We start from the raw sequence: 13619 nt of genomic DNA, 5'->3' as shown, positions 1-13619 counted from the left end.
AAACAAAGCCGGATTCCCTTAACAACCGGGTTACTAACTCATCAACTGCGGTGATTCACTTAACAATTGTGGCAAGAAATGCCGTAAAATGGAGCAACACTCACGTAATACATTCTCACTTAACAGCATAAAATTTTGGGCCCAATTGTGGGCGTAAGTTGAGGACTACCTGTATACTGCATTCAGTATCGAATGCTGAGGACCAATCTTTTATTTTTATTTTTTGTTATATAGAAAGAGCAACAGTGAAAATATCAATATGAACAGTGTGTTGTCTGTTTACAGTTAGTTTGAGCAATCATCATCATCATAACAATAGTGTTCCTTAGTAGTGGTCATAAAATAACTGTGTTTTCTCATTATAATATTAATACATTAATTATTAATACTAATTCATATCAATAATAAACATAGCATATTAAGCCCTCATAGTAAAATTAGTCCTTCTGTTATAATTTTAAACCTTCTAACTTCGGTTTCTGTTAGTTAACCATTGATAAAACGAATCCCATATTTCAAAATACTCCATGTCTTCCTTCTCTTTAATTTCAACTGTTAATCTATCCATTTCTGCACACTCTAGTATTTTTTTTAATTATCTTCTCTTCTGTAGGGATTTCCAACGTTGTGTAAATACAATTCTAGCCGCCGTTAACACATGTGGTATTTAGATACATAGTTCTTTTATTATATTTTTCTGGTACACTACCCAACAGAAATATTTCTGGTTTTAGTTCTATGTATGTTCCTTTATCATTTTTTCTATCTAAGTATGTATTTTTGTCCACATGTAGTAGTACGAGCCTGGAATCTGATTACACTTCCAACATTTAGTAGGCATACCTTTTAACATCTTAGCTAATCTTGCCAGTGGGAAGTGCCATCTGCAAAACATTTTGTATAAGTTTTCTTTGTATGCAGTAGACATGGTTAATTTATAATTTCTATCCAATAACTTGAAAGGACCAATCTTTTGAGAAGACTAGAGAAAAGGGACTATAATGGTGGCTACTGTGAAAACATGCTTTCATAATGGCAAACATGTGAAATAAGCGTATCTTTTCTTTTATGTATGCTGAGAGCATATGCACCAAGACAAATTCCTTGTGTGTCCAATCACACTTGGCCAATAAAAAATTCTATTCTATTCTATTCTATTCTACTCTACTCTACTCTACTCTACTCTACTCTACCCTACAGCTTCATCTGGTAATTGAGCAGAGAGAAACCTGTAGGAGAAACTGCTCCACAAATAATACTGGATTATTATTATTTTTTGTTTACATTTATATCCCGCCCTTCTCCGAAGACTCAGGGCGGCTTACAGTGTATAAGGCAATAGTCTCATTCTATTTGTATATTTTTACAAAGTCAACTTATTGCCCCCCCAACAATCTGGGTCCTCATTTTACCTACCTTATAAAGGATGGAAGGCTGAGTCAACCTTGGGCCGGGCTTGAACCTGCAGTAATTGCAGGCTACTGTGTTCTAATAACAGGCTCTAACAGCCTGAGCTATTCCGGCTGTTATGCCCAAAGAGTCCCATTTTAGTGTGAAAGATTTGATTTTCAGAGCTCACTAAACAGCTGGGTCCATTGTGTCTTGCACACCCTCTGCCAGAAGCCATCAAAAATGCTTATACTCTGCTGTTTATTAACATGCTTTCCTGAAAAGCCACGCTAGAGTGCTAGATTGCTGTGACACATAATACTTTTTAAATATTAAAATTACCATAAGTGCTAAACTGATTAGGAGCATATTCTTGTGTAATTAGCAGCAGTATTCTGAACATGTCTTTATCTGTAATTGGCAAAAAGAGGTGTCACACACACACACCCGCTCTGCTCTTAAATGCTATTATTTTACATAGGAAATGAATAAAACCTAAATGTCATATTGTAGAACTTCCTAACAATGAAGATATAATATTTGCCATTATCACTGGTCAATATGATGGGCACATTTCTAGAAATACGAAGAGATGCGTCATCGTTAAAAATCTTCAAAACCAGGCTGGTGGCTAAAACAGGGAGATGCTTTTGGAGTGATTGTTCCAATTGTTATGATCTTCTTGAGAAGATTCACCAGAGTCATTTGTTTTGAAATACCTGCTGTACACATGTATTATTTAAGAAACAATGGGGGATTTTCTGGTGTTCTGGAGCTAATATGACTTATTATTCTTGGATATTAATATGAAGATACCTTTATAATTGATAACTAGTTTTTGCGTGCTTTTGTTTTCTGTTTATTGGTTATTTTGCACTGCCAACTTTGTTTGGGAGTCCATCTAAACAAATAGTAGGCTGTATTTAATGGGGTGAAAAAATAAATAAATACACATTGATTTGAGTGGCCTATTGAAGTCAGTAGTTGACCCTATAGGTGTAGATGGTATACAGTAGTGGCCAAAATTGTGGAAACCTTTTGGAAAAGTGTATTTTCTAAAACTAGCTAATAACACCACTTTTTTTAAAAGTAGTACCATAAAATTATATATCAATGGAAAGATAATTTAATCAAGAATGTAATGGAATAACTTTTATGAAGGATTTCCTATTAGAATAGCAGTTACAATATAAAGAAGAAAAGTGAAACATGTAGAAAAAACGAGATATACAAAAATTATCACCATGTCAGTTTATACTTAGTTGGGTAACCTTTAGCATGAATTACGGCCTTACAACGTCTTTCCATGGAGTGAACCAAGTCTTTTAGTTCTGCAGCTATTCTAAAGTGAAACCAAGATTGAACGATTGCTTCTATTAACTGAGTTTTATTGTTGACTAGCAAATTTCTTTAGCCGGTTCCATAGATTTTCAGTTGGGTTAAGGTCTGGGCTATTCCCAGGCGATTCCAGCAGTGGAACAGGATTATCTTGAAACTCAAAAAAAAAAAAAAAGTGGTGTTATTAGCCATCAAACCTCAAAAATACACTTTTCCCAAAAGGTTTCCACAATTTTGGCCGCTACTGCATAAAGATATGGTCTCTGTACAAAACATTGTTTTGTTCACTTCATTCAGTAAAATGTCATTAGCACTCATTAGCTCATAAGGCTTGCTTTTCTGCAAGATGCAATTTAGTTGGGCTTCTGTATTCATTGACCTTGGTTTTAGCATTTTATGAATGACAATGTACAAAAATTCTAAAGCAAGGTCTTAAAATTTTTCCACCAGGTAAAGGATATGTCAGTTTATCGACTTCAACAAACACAACACTCTATGTCAATGACGGGGAAAGTCTGGCCTTGGTAGTAACCTATGAAGCGTATCCGAAACCAGAAGAGGAACTGTGGCTATACATGAATAAAACACTGCAGAATTCATCTGATCATTATGTGAGAGTCACAAATATAGACGAAAACAGGTAATGCAAGGCATGGAATTGGAAGAATCAATATATGGGGACCAGTGGTGGGTTTCAAAAATTTTTTACTACTGGTTCTGTGGGTGTGGCTTGTTGGGCATGGCTTGTTGGGCATGGCATGGGAAGGATACTGTAAAATCTCCATTCCCTCCCGATCAGCTGGGACTCAAGAGGCAGAGAATAGTTGGGGATGGGACCAGTGAGAAATTTTACTATTGGTTCTCCGAACTACTGAAAATTTCCACTACCAGTTCTCCAGAACTGGTCAGAACCTGCTGAAACCCTACCTCTGATGGTGACGGAGGGCAAATACCACAAAATAATTCTGGTCGCACAATGACTCCTGAACTCTGCAACCGTCATCAGTATGAGTCAGTTGTCAAGCATCTGAATATACATCGCCTGGCCATTGGGATGCTGCAATGGTCTTAAATTGGAAAATGGTCATAAGTTACTATTTTCAGTGCCATGTTAACTTTGAATGGTCACTAAATGAACCATCGTAAATGGAGAACTACCTGTACAGACTTGGCTTGGATGAGATCTTCCTGCTTTTCTTGGAATCTAATGGTTGCCAGCATTCTCTTCCCTAACTGAACCTCTCACTGTGTCCGATTGTCTAAACCAGGTGTCTCCAACTTTGGCAACTTTAAGACTTGTGGACTTCAACTCCCAGAGTTCCTCAGCTAGCAAAGCTGGCTGAGGAACACTGGGAGTTGAAGTCCATGTTTCTCCAAAAAGAAGTCAGGGTCTTATTTTCGTTTGACACCGCCCCCACACAAAAAAATGGTTAGGTCTTCTTTTTGGAGGGTTGTAATTATTGACTCAACTCGCGGCATTGGCACCGACAGCCCCGCCCAGCAGGAGCCTGCTGCTTGCCCACTTCTTCTGCAGCCGCTTGCCGCCACTCGCACGCATCGCCCCGGTCTCCGTTTTGCCTTCAGATGCCTGCTGGAAGGCATCTACAGCCGATAACAGACCTTCAGATCGGCTGCGGATGCCTTCCGGCAGGCATCTAAAGGCGAAATGGAGGCCGGGGTGATGCGTGCAAGTGGCAGCAAGAAGGCGAGGCAGGTATCGAGATGTGTGGGGGGGCTGGTAAGTAGGGCAGCTCCACCACTCCCGATCCCCACCCTAGCTTATTTTTTTACAGGTGTGCCTCGCCCTACCCCCTGCACCCGGGGTGGGCGGGATCTTAATTAGGACTAATTTTATGGGTGGAGCTTAATTCGATTGCATACGCTCAAAAAACGTGATAGGGCTTCTTTACAAGGTGAGTCATCTTTTTGGAGAAACACGGTAGTATATTATAAAAAAGCACCCAGACTGTCATGAGGTGAGTAATGAAGGTTGCCGTTTTATTCCTCCCGTAGCTATTCCAGTGAGCTTCACCTTACACGGCTAAAGGAAATGGAAGGAGGTCTTTATACATTTTTTGTCTCCAACTCAGATGCCAACTCCTCTATAACATTTAATGTCTATGTAAACAGTAAGTAACAACCCCTATGACGTTTCCTTGCCACAAAGCCTTGCATTTAACTAAAGCAAATTGCACGTGGAGAGTCTATGGATTTAAATGGCTGAAATGAAGGGCATTCTATAAAGTAAGATTTTAGAGCCATGGTGGCACAGTGGTTAGAAGGCAGTACTGCAGGCTACTTCTGCCGACTGCCAGCAGTTTGGTAGTTCGATTCTCATCAACTCACATGTCAACTCTGAATCGAACCTGGCTGAAGCCAGGTCTTTTGCTGCTTCTTAGTTGCTACACACTCGTAAGTGGGGGTGGGGGAGAGTGTAGATAGACCGTTTCAAACACAACAACAAACCTTCCCATGGGAATCAAGGTCATCCCAGCAGGTAGCAGTTGAAGGAGGGGAGGAGTGACCGCGGAGCCCACCAACTGTTTTAATTGGACAATGTGACTTGGGACACTTATGCCATTAACACAGGAAACTTCAGAGTTGGCTGTCACTAGCTGTGCCGATATGATGTGTGCAATCAACAAGTTCTCTGAGGAACGTTTCCTGCCTTGGAATTCTGATTTCCTTGGATGCGTTACTCGGAACACTGATATCAAGGTTGACTCAGCCTCCCATCCTCCCAAGGTTGGTAAAATAAGGACCCAGATTGTTGGAGGCCATATGGTGACTCTGTAAACCGCTTAGAGAAGGCTGTAAAGCACTGTGAAGCGGTATATAAGTCTAAGAGCTATTTCTATTGTGGCTAGATTTGCAAACTAGGAGATAGCCCCTCATGTCTGAATAGAAATAAGAATAGCACTTAAACTTTATTTATCGCTTCACGGTGCTTTCCAGCCCTCTCTAAGCGGTTTACAGAGTCAGCTTCTTGCCCCCAGCAATCTAGGTCCTCATTTTACTGACCTTGGAAGGACGGAAGGCTGAGTCAACCTTGAGCCAGTGAGAATCGAACTGCTGCGCCAACACGGCTCCTTTGAAGGCAGATGCCTTCAACATCATTCAAATGGATGTGACCCCCAGTTCCTTTCTTACAGCCCTTGAAATACCCCAATATTATGCCACTGAAATGTTACAGTAAATAGGTGATCCCTGAGGGTACAACATTTTTGTCCCTGATCCTAATTAAACACTAAAATAGCTGCTCACTTTTAATGCTGTGTATTTAATTTCATCGGCTGGTTTTCAGTTCATGCTTTAACTTTCTTAACATGAACCAAATCTTAATGTTATATGCTAGCACATAAATGACATGTTAATTGTATTATTAGAAAATGAAGTTTGCCAAAATGTCTCTCTTCTTTTGTCATTATTAGTCATGTCGCAATTAGGTGACTTGCAGTTAAATTGTTATTTCAAATACACACTTCCCCCCCCAAAAAAAATCGGGAGTAAATCACAAAGCACATACATACCTTACTTTGTAAATACTAAAGTCACTCTTAAATCTGCACTTGCCAGGTTGAATTAAACGTTTGAACTAAATTTGAACTAAATGTTAAAATTTAAAACACAAAAACATTTTCCTATATAAGTTGTGTTGTACTGTATGTAAGGTATACTGTATGTCCCACTTTGATAGATAAGATTGTGAGCAGTTAAGCCATTAAGCTACTACTGAGTACCATATTTTTCGGAGTATAAGATGCACCTTTATTCCCCAAAAAAGAGGGTGAAAATCTGGGTGCATCTTATACTCTGAATGTAGCCCCACCCAGCTTCTCAAATGGAGGTTTCAGAGGCTGAAAAAAGCCTCAGAAATGAAGCTTCAGAAAAAAAGTCCCCAAACAGAGCTTCAGAGGCTTTTTTTCTGAAGCTGTTTCGGAGGCTTTCAGAGCCAAAAAAAAAAAAAGCAAAAAAAAAAAAAAAGCAAAGCACAGAGCTCACAACCAAGGAATCTGTTGCTAAAATTCACCTCTGGGAACAGCTGATTGGCGGTATTCCAGGAGGCTGATTCACCTGCCAATCAGTTTTTTCTTATTTTCCACCCCAAAAACTAAGGTGCGTCTTGTACCCCGAAAAATACGGTAGCTATATTGCTTACTTAAAATTCCAATAATAAAAAAAATCCCCACATTTACAGAACAACTATTCACACTTAACTAGAATACTGTCTGATTGTTTTAACACAACAGTATCTTGGTTTGGTTTTCCGTGCTTTATCCTCTAATCATAAATTTAAAACATATTTTAATTTTAATATTTCTTCGACTTCTCTCCCCTACTGTTATTTTTTTAGCTGACTGTATTATATTACATTGCATATTTCGGCCTTAAACTATAAACGTCAACTAACATGTCAATCATATTATTTAGTTTCTGAAAAGATACTATATACTCAGTGCCAGTGTGTCTGAGGTAAAATATGTGATAAGTTGGAATTGCTGTATAATTACAGTGTTTTCAGAATATTTTCTCTGATTGTCAATTACAAGAGCTTTTTTTCAATTAAGAAAAAATTGATTGGTACTGTATATTTAAAAATGGAAGAATTGCATGCCCTTATAATTCTTTAAAATTTAAAATATGTCCAATTTCGTGTATTTATAATTCATTACTGCCTTTATATTTCCAGTTTCTTGCAAGTGTTTGGTTTATCTATTTATTTCATATGGCATACATTTGTCAGGAAGAGCTATGCTTACAGAGTAGTCCTGACAATCTAATTGCGAGTTTGTTCAGTTTCGCGCCTGTGAACTTATCCACAGTGCGCCATAGGGGACAAACCAACTTCCACCATCTGGCTAGCGGTGTTTGGATTGATGACATTTTCTATGGCCTCTTCCACCAATCTCACCTCATTTTCCAGACAGGTCTAGAGCCAGCTCCTCTTTTCATCATATAGTTAGCCCTTCTCCCAGATAAATGGTACCTATTTATCCACTCGCAATGATGCTTTTGAACTGCTGGAGGGCAGGAGCTAGAGGCGAGTGACGGGAACTCATCCCGTCCTACGGTGTGAACAAGTACTCGAACCTCCTTCCACCATTTAGACCATTTGTGTTCAGCAGCGTCCTGTATTTACCCAACTGTGTTTCCTTCCAGAACTAGGTTATTCTGTTTTAAGTCACTGAGAGATAGGCTTGGCTAGGATAGATTCACTGATGTGCACAGTGAGAATTTGGTATGAGCAATGTTTTGAATGGGAATGATTCTCACCTGCTATTTCCTACAACTTTTTGTTTCTCTGTTGACATCTTCATCTGTACTGTAGTCAAAGGAAGGCGATACAACCTGATCCAGACAGTGTAAACAGATGCCCCAAAACCTCATCCTGGCAGCTACTTTGCAAGGATGGGCTTGATACACTCCATTGTCTTTAATTATCTTTATTATGTTGGGAGAAAAAAGAAATGCTAATGGCTATATATTGCACCCTGCTTCGACTACAACAATCTAATTATTGAAGGTTTCATTAAGCTGTTTTGCATACTCCTATCCTCTAATCAATAATTTGCCGTTAAATGCTTTAAATTTTCTAATTTCATTAGTTTTATTAAAGGCCACTGCAACAGATTCCAAGCATGGTTAAATGGTGGGTTGTTGTTTTTTTAAATTGCTTTAGCATTTCTCTGTCTTAGGAGTTGCAAGTTTAGTGTTATTGAGTTGATTTGCATTTAGTTTATTGCCTAATTCTTCCCCCCCCCCTTGCTAATTAGTAGAACGAATAAATATGGAGGCAGTATGTATTTTATCATGATTCCCTGCCGGAGGGAATTTGTTCCCAGGGTAAGCGATGAATAGAGAGCCAACGATCTATATTACATTATTTTGACTATGAATAGAGTCAATGATAATCTAGATTGTTGGGGGCAATGTGCTGACTCTGTAAACCACTTAGAGAGGGCTAAGCGGTATATGTCTTAAGCGGTATATAAGTCTTAAGTGCTATTGCTATTGCTATTCCACCCCAACAAGAATCATCGCAATAACTTCAGTCTGGTTTAGAGAAAAAGGAGGCTCTTTTTAGAGAAAAAGGTGGGATGTGGTGGCTCAGTGGCTAAGACACTGATCTTGTCGATTGAAAGGTCATCAGTTCAGCTGTTCAAATCCCTAGTGCCACGTAACAGGGTGAGCTCCCGTTACTTCTGCCAATTTGCAGTTCAAAAGCATGTAAAAAAATGCAAGTAGAAAAATAGGAAGCACCTTTGGTGGGAAGGTAACAGCATTCCGTGCGCCTTTGGCATTGAGTCATGCTGGCAACATGACCAAATATACTCGATAAATGGGAAAATCGGGGTTGTCTGGACACCATTGTTAAAAATATTGAAATGAAAATGAATACAGCAATAGAGATAAGAAGAAGGAGAGACGGAAAGGGAGAAGGAAGGAGAGAGAAAGAAGAAAGGGAAGAGGAGAGGAAGAAAGGGAGGGGAAATAGGAGTAGGAGAGAAAGTTAGACAGGGAGGAAGAATGGAGGAAGGGGAGAAAGGAAGGGGAAGTAGAGAAGGAGTAGGAGAGGAGAGAGTAGGAAGGATAAAAGGGAAGGAGAGGAATGAGAAGGAAAAGAAAGATTGCTGTAAAATGGAAAAGATGAAATGGAAGAAAGACAACCCTGAATATGTTTGAATATATCAGGATAAACATTGAAATACCGTATATACTCGAATATAAGCCGATCCGAGTATAAGCCAAGGTCCCCAATTTTACCCCAAAAACTGGGGTAAACTGGGGACTCGAGTATAAGCCGAGGGTGGGAAATGAGGCACCTACCGGTTGGGGAAACCCTCCCTCCCTCAGCTGAGAAGGCTGGCGGCTCCCCCGCCCCGCCCTCTCACTGCACCGGCAGGGCTTCCGTCCGGTAAAATGTGAAAAAAAGAAAAAAAAAACTCGAGTATAAGCCGTATATACTCGAGTATAAGCCGAGGGGCTTAAAAAAAACTGAGTATAAGTCAGATAGACCCGAGTATAAGCCGTATAGACCCGAGTATAAGCCGAGGGGACGTTTTTCAGCACAAAAAACGTGCTGAAAAACTCGGCTTATACTCGAGTATATACGGTACCTAAAAAATAATAAAAGAGAATAAATATTAGTAAAAATTGAGAAATTAGAACTGGAGGGTGAAGGAAGATGTGATTTATATAAATGAGCATGGAAATATTAAGACACGGTCAAAATATGGAAAAAGAATACTTTGGCAGAAATTGAAATAAAGTAAAATGTATTTGGATATGTTAAATTGTGTAAGATATGATATGCCCAATACTCTGTCCATAAACTATGTATGTGTGTGGGGGGGGGGGAATTGAAAAATCAATAAAAACTTGTTTTAAAAAAAATGCAAGTAGAAAAATAGGGACCACCTTTGGTGGGAAGGTAACAGCATTTCGTGCACCTTTGGCGTTGAGTCACACCGGCCACATGACCACAGAAACGTCTTGGGACAGCGCTGGCTGTTCGTCTTCGAAACGGAGATAAGCACCACCCCCTAGAGTCAGGAACAACTAGCACATATGTGCGAAGGGAACCTTTACCTTTACCTTAACCTTCCCTGGCAGCCTTTAATTAAGGAATTCCCCTCTCCATTTATCTATTTTCAGAGATTAAGATGGCCATTAATGTTTGATGAAAAGGCTAATGGTTCCAACATGACTTCAGTTTGTGGTATTATTGATCTAGAGACATGAGCTGAGGTTGAACGTGGCATTAAACAAAACTCCCCTCCACCTCAGTGTGAAATGTTTAGGCGGCTGGACTATTGCATAGAGAGGCAATCTCTTTCCAGCATATCATAGCTTGGGCCACAGTTACGGAAACACCCAACAAACTCTCTTTTGTCTGTTCTTGATGGGCCACTATTTTATGCTTCAGTGTAGGAATGGTTGATCATGTAAATATTATTGGTCAGTAACAGTGCCGGCAGTTTAAAAATGTGCTTTTAAAATCTGTTCTGTCTCTGAGGCAGAGTTTTTTTCAAAGTTAGTGCAAAGCAAATATGTTGGACGTGCCATTTTTTTCAGACTTATTTCTCAATGTTTGGAACCGCGTCGAGATAATGAGGTGTAGGGATGAGACCGCTGAATCTAGAGTGGCTCAGGATTTAATAGCAAATCATGTATTTACTCTTGAAAAAGGTTTGATCGGTGGTGAAATCTGGACCGGTTTACTACCGGTTAGCTGGCTGTGCGCGCATGCAGAGTATGCCCCACGCACCAAATGCGAGATTCGCGCACGCTCGTGCAATGCACGCCAAAAGGAGGCATGGGGTAAGTAGAAAATTGCATGGTAGTGGCGGCGTGATCAGCTGTGGCGTGCGACCTTTTTTTTTACTTTTAAAAGCATTTTTTTACAACCTATTCGGCTGAATAGGTTGTAAAAAAATGCTTTTAAAAGTAAAAAAAAAAGGCTCTGACGATCGCGCGGCTCAGCTGGGCATATGGGGGGAGAGAGATTTTTGCTACCAGTTCTCTGAACCACCCAGTGCCATTGCATCGGGCGATCCAGTCCAAACCGGGAGCATTTCACCCCTGCCTTGAGGTAACATCAACATATTCAGCTGCAAGATTCACTTGACTGTCAAAGCACAACTCTGGAAATGCGCAGTGGGGGAAGGACTTGTTTCGGACTGTGGTTGTTTGAGAGTGAAATAAAAAAGATGTCAAACTTGCCCAGGGCAGTTTTATCTGACACCCCTTTGTCCAGGATCTGTGTGACCTTTTCACTTGATGGAGTCATGTTGCAAATCAGTCCTGGCAATTTTGCAAAAGGTTGGATTGTAGGGTTGGATGCTTTGACAGAAATAATAGATGCAGAAAGAAAGGATTTTTTCCCCCCAGTTCGTACTAGATAAGCAGTTATGTCCAGTAAAGAAACAGAGAAGAGGATCTAGTTGCTTTGTTTCAGGAAACTCAAATATTAATTATTTGAGTACAATACTTGGATGTTTTCTGCTTAGAAGTTTTGGTCTACTTAATGAGAGAAAATCTTCCACTACAAGAGGGGTTCCTAAATTTTTTGCCATCACACTACCCTTCAGTCTAATCTTAATGTGCATCCCTTAAAAATCCACACACCAAAATGAACACAAATGAACAATGACAACAAAGCAATAAAACTTTTGTTGGGGTCCCCCAGCAGCCTGTGGAGCTGGCAGACAGTGATGAGGCAGAGGAAGAACATGGGCCAGACCTGGAGGCTGGGGAAGGCCCGGACGAGGGCTCTGCGTTGTAGGCAGAGATGGGGCCAGGGCCATCTGGGAGTGAGGTGTGGACCTCCAGAGGCTGACAGTAGTGAGGCAGAGGAACAGGAGGAGCCTATTCCTAGTGCACGCATGAGAAGAACTGTCAGAAGGCAAGAGCAGCTCAAGCAAAGAGGATGACTTGGGAGTAGGGCCGAGAGATGATTGGCCCCTCCCATAGGACTTAAAAGACCAGCAACGGCTCTTGGGCTCTTTGTTGGAAAACAATGTTGATAGACTTGCTTCTTGTCTTGCTGCATTTATTTCTTGTCGGCTTCTTCTGCTTTTGAACTTTTGCCAAGAAAAGCCTTTGGCGGTTTGGCTAATTAAAGGTTGGTGATAAGACAGAAGAATTGTGTTATGAAGAATTTGTTTTGATTTAGTTTGGACTGTGCTGAGAATGAGTTAATTCTCAGCTGTTCTAATAAAGTCTGTCTGTTTTCAAACCGTTTGCGTTTAATACTACCTACTCGGGCCTGGGTCACAACAACTTTATTTTTAATTCAGATACGTACAACTTCCGGTGGTTCTTGACTTACAACCACCATTGAGCCCAACATTTATGTTACTAAGCGGGAAATGGGTTAAGTGTGTGTTGCCCCATTTTAAGACTTTTCTTGTCACATACGTTAAGTGAATCACTGCAGTTGTTAGGCTAGTACCCCTGTTGTTAAGTAAATCTGACTTCCCCATTGACCTGGCTTGTCAGAAGGTTGCAAAACGTGATCATATGACCCTGGAAGATTGCAATAAATGTGAGTCTGTTGTTAAGTATCCAATGTAAATCACTTCACGGGGATGCTGCACAGTGGTGGTTTCAATTTTTTTTACTACCGGTTCTGTGGGCGTGGTTTTGCTGGGTGTGGTTTGGTGGGCGTGGCAGGGGAAGGATAGTGTAAAATCTCCATTCCCTCCCCAATCCAGGGGAAGGTTATTGCAAAATCCCCATTTCCTCCCGATCAGCTGGGACTCGGGAGGCAGAGAATAGATGGGGGGGGGCGGGGCCAGTCAGAATTTTTACTACCGGTTCTCCGAACTACTCAACATTTCCACTACCGCTTCTCCAGAACTGGTCAGAACCTGCTGAAACCCACCTCTGATGCTGCAACGTCACAAGTGTGGAAAATGGTCATAAGTCACTTTTTCAATGAAGTTGTAACTTTGTTTGGTCACTAAGTGAACGGTTGTAAGAAGCTGTAAAAGGTTCTTCATAACTCCCCTGGACGCTCTCTATACCTTCTCAAGGCAGGTACACCTCATGGTGTGAGAAGACTGTGGCCGTATGATGTCGTGATACCCAAGAGGCCAGCCAGCATTCTTGGCTTGTTGCCCTGGGATAAGCCACAAGAAGTTGAAGCCTTTTCAGGCAAATAACAGAACGTTTATCTGTAGTTCTGTGCAGGAATTACAGTTAAAAGCTTCTTTTTCCGCACCCGAGGAGATTTGGCACCGAATATCAAGGCATAGCCCTAGATACTTATAAATTCTATTGGCCCTGATTCCTGTTACAGCTGTCCAACTGCTCCATTAAATAAATCCTCACAGGATGTTATGGAGAAGTTTGTCAAAAACCTTTCTTGCTTTCTACCTGTTTCTTTT

General features: G+C 40.5%; 1 protein-coding gene across 1 annotated transcript in view; it reads left to right on the top strand.

Annotated features, from left to right (window-relative positions):
* KIT (KIT proto-oncogene, receptor tyrosine kinase) overlaps positions 1-13619 on the top strand; it is a 153833-nt gene that overhangs the window by 80018 nt on the left and 60196 nt on the right. The window contains exons 6-7 of the mRNA XM_058192657.1: positions 3178-3367; positions 4741-4856. Coding sequence (XP_058048640.1) covers positions 3178-3367; positions 4741-4856 — 306 coding nt within the window. The remainder of the gene's footprint in view (positions 1-3177; positions 3368-4740; positions 4857-13619) is intronic.

This window comes from Ahaetulla prasina, chromosome 8 (assembly GCF_028640845.1).
Source record: "Ahaetulla prasina isolate Xishuangbanna chromosome 8, ASM2864084v1, whole genome shotgun sequence".
In the NCBI taxonomy this organism is placed as follows: domain Eukaryota; kingdom Metazoa; phylum Chordata; class Lepidosauria; order Squamata; family Colubridae; genus Ahaetulla; species Ahaetulla prasina.
The sequence above is the reverse complement of the archived record's forward strand: the minus strand, read 5'-3'. Positions and strand labels throughout refer to the sequence as shown.